At 38.8% G+C, this 1,613-nt stretch overlaps 1 protein-coding gene across 1 annotated transcript in view; it reads right to left on the reverse strand.

Annotated features, from left to right (window-relative positions):
* Nucleotides 1–916: 916 nt before the first annotated feature.
* Nucleotides 917–1,613, reverse strand: part of LOC111087960 (fibroblast growth factor 8-like) — a gene marked incomplete at its 5' end in the record, with an annotated part of 15,240 nt that continues 14,543 nt past the window's right edge. Inside the window, one exon of the mRNA XM_022396482.1 lies at nt 917–1,249. Within this exon, the coding sequence (XP_022252190.1) occupies nt 917–1,249 (333 nt within the window). The remainder of the gene's footprint in view (nt 1,250–1,613) is intronic.

Consider the following 1,613-nt stretch of genomic DNA (forward strand, 5'->3'; position numbering starts at 1 on the left):
ACCAGTTGCAACCTAGCGATATGAACACTACCTAAAGGTACTAGTCTGTAACCCAATGATATTGAGAATCGGTCTTTTCTCAGTAGTTAACAAACTATGGTACTACATGTTTTCTTATGGCACTAATTTGTAACGTTTCGATACTAACGAACCACAATTTGAGCAGACTAATCTGAAACGTAAGTGTATTACTACTACTACTACATATTTCACATTCAAGAGAGTAACACTGAACTTGTATTTTACTGAAAGAAGGAGTATTTTTTTGCAAGTTTTCTTTCTCATTTCGAAGTAAGCAAGATGAAGTAAAGACTTTTATGACCACAAGATGTCGTGATCTGACAGTCGTTTCTCAATCTAACAACTGAAGAAAGAGGACCCACTGTCTCATCACACTTTATAAACAACAATGTCAAAAACTTCGAAACTGGCCATCAACAGAGGTCGTAACTGTCGCTGCTTAAAGGAACGTTGAATTAAACAAAGGTTCACAAATGTTTTGAACACTGTTCTGGATACTTCGATCAGTATTTCAACGTCATACGACCAGCTGCAACCAGATGAAACACAAATCCGGTGATTTTGGTTGAGTCTAAGCAGGAATTCGTTTACTTTTAATACGTCGCAAACTATTTACAACCAGTTATTTTCATAAAGTTATTTTAGATGTTCTTTAACGATGTGCATTTCAACTTCTTCGCGACTGTTCTGGAATGTAAAACAGAAGGTTTTTTTTCATCCTTGTTTAGGGCAGCATTAGTAACAACCTATAATAATTCAATCCAAATCATCGCGTTGTCCGCGCCATCTAGCCCAATCGAAAAAAAGAACGTTTTCCGGTGAAAGAAATACGTTATATTCCTTCGTAAGACAACGCCTTCATTGTAACGCATTCGTAAAGTACAAGTTCTGTGCCTTAGTTCACGTTCAGACGGCGGTTTCTCCGCGTTCGTGGCCGCATAGTCTGTCCACCAGTGATTTCACCTGCTAGGTTATGTAAAAGCTCAGAATGGTTTCCTAGAACAGGGCCATTGACGGAAACTTCGGAGCTGCTGGTGAAGCCGTTGTCCCGTTTCAGAAACCTAAAGCACTTCCTCAACCTTTTCCGCCGGAACTTCTTGCTAGCCAGCGGTTTTCCGTTTTTATTGAAGCCTAAATACCACTCCTTCCTCTTCCTGATGGACCGAAATATAGAAAAATCATGTTCCAGAATTTCTTCGAATAAACAACGAATATGGTCACCGCTGCACTGAAAAGGTCGAAATAAAAACAATCAAAAACCCGAATTAAGATACAATCAAAACCTGAATTAAAATACAATCAAAACCTGAATTAAAATACAATCAAAACCCGAATTAAGATACAATCAAAACCCCAAATTAAAATACAATCAAAACTCGAATTCAAGTGTAATAAAACCCGAATTAAGATAAGTAAAAGTAGAGCGTTAAAAACACAATACGAACTCATTGTTTTAGTTTAATCCCCGTTCCACCAAACATGCTCGCCCTTTCAGCTGTGGGGGCGTTATAATGTGACGGTCAATCCCACTTTTCGTTGGTAAAAGAGAAGCCCAAGAGTTGGCGGTGGGGGGTGATGACTAGCTGCCTTCC

The sequence above is a fragment of the Limulus polyphemus genome, unplaced genomic scaffold (genome assembly GCF_000517525.1).
Source record: "Limulus polyphemus unplaced genomic scaffold, Limulus_polyphemus-2.1.2 Scaffold2903, whole genome shotgun sequence".
Taxonomy (NCBI): Eukaryota; Metazoa; Arthropoda; class Merostomata; order Xiphosura; family Limulidae; genus Limulus; species Limulus polyphemus.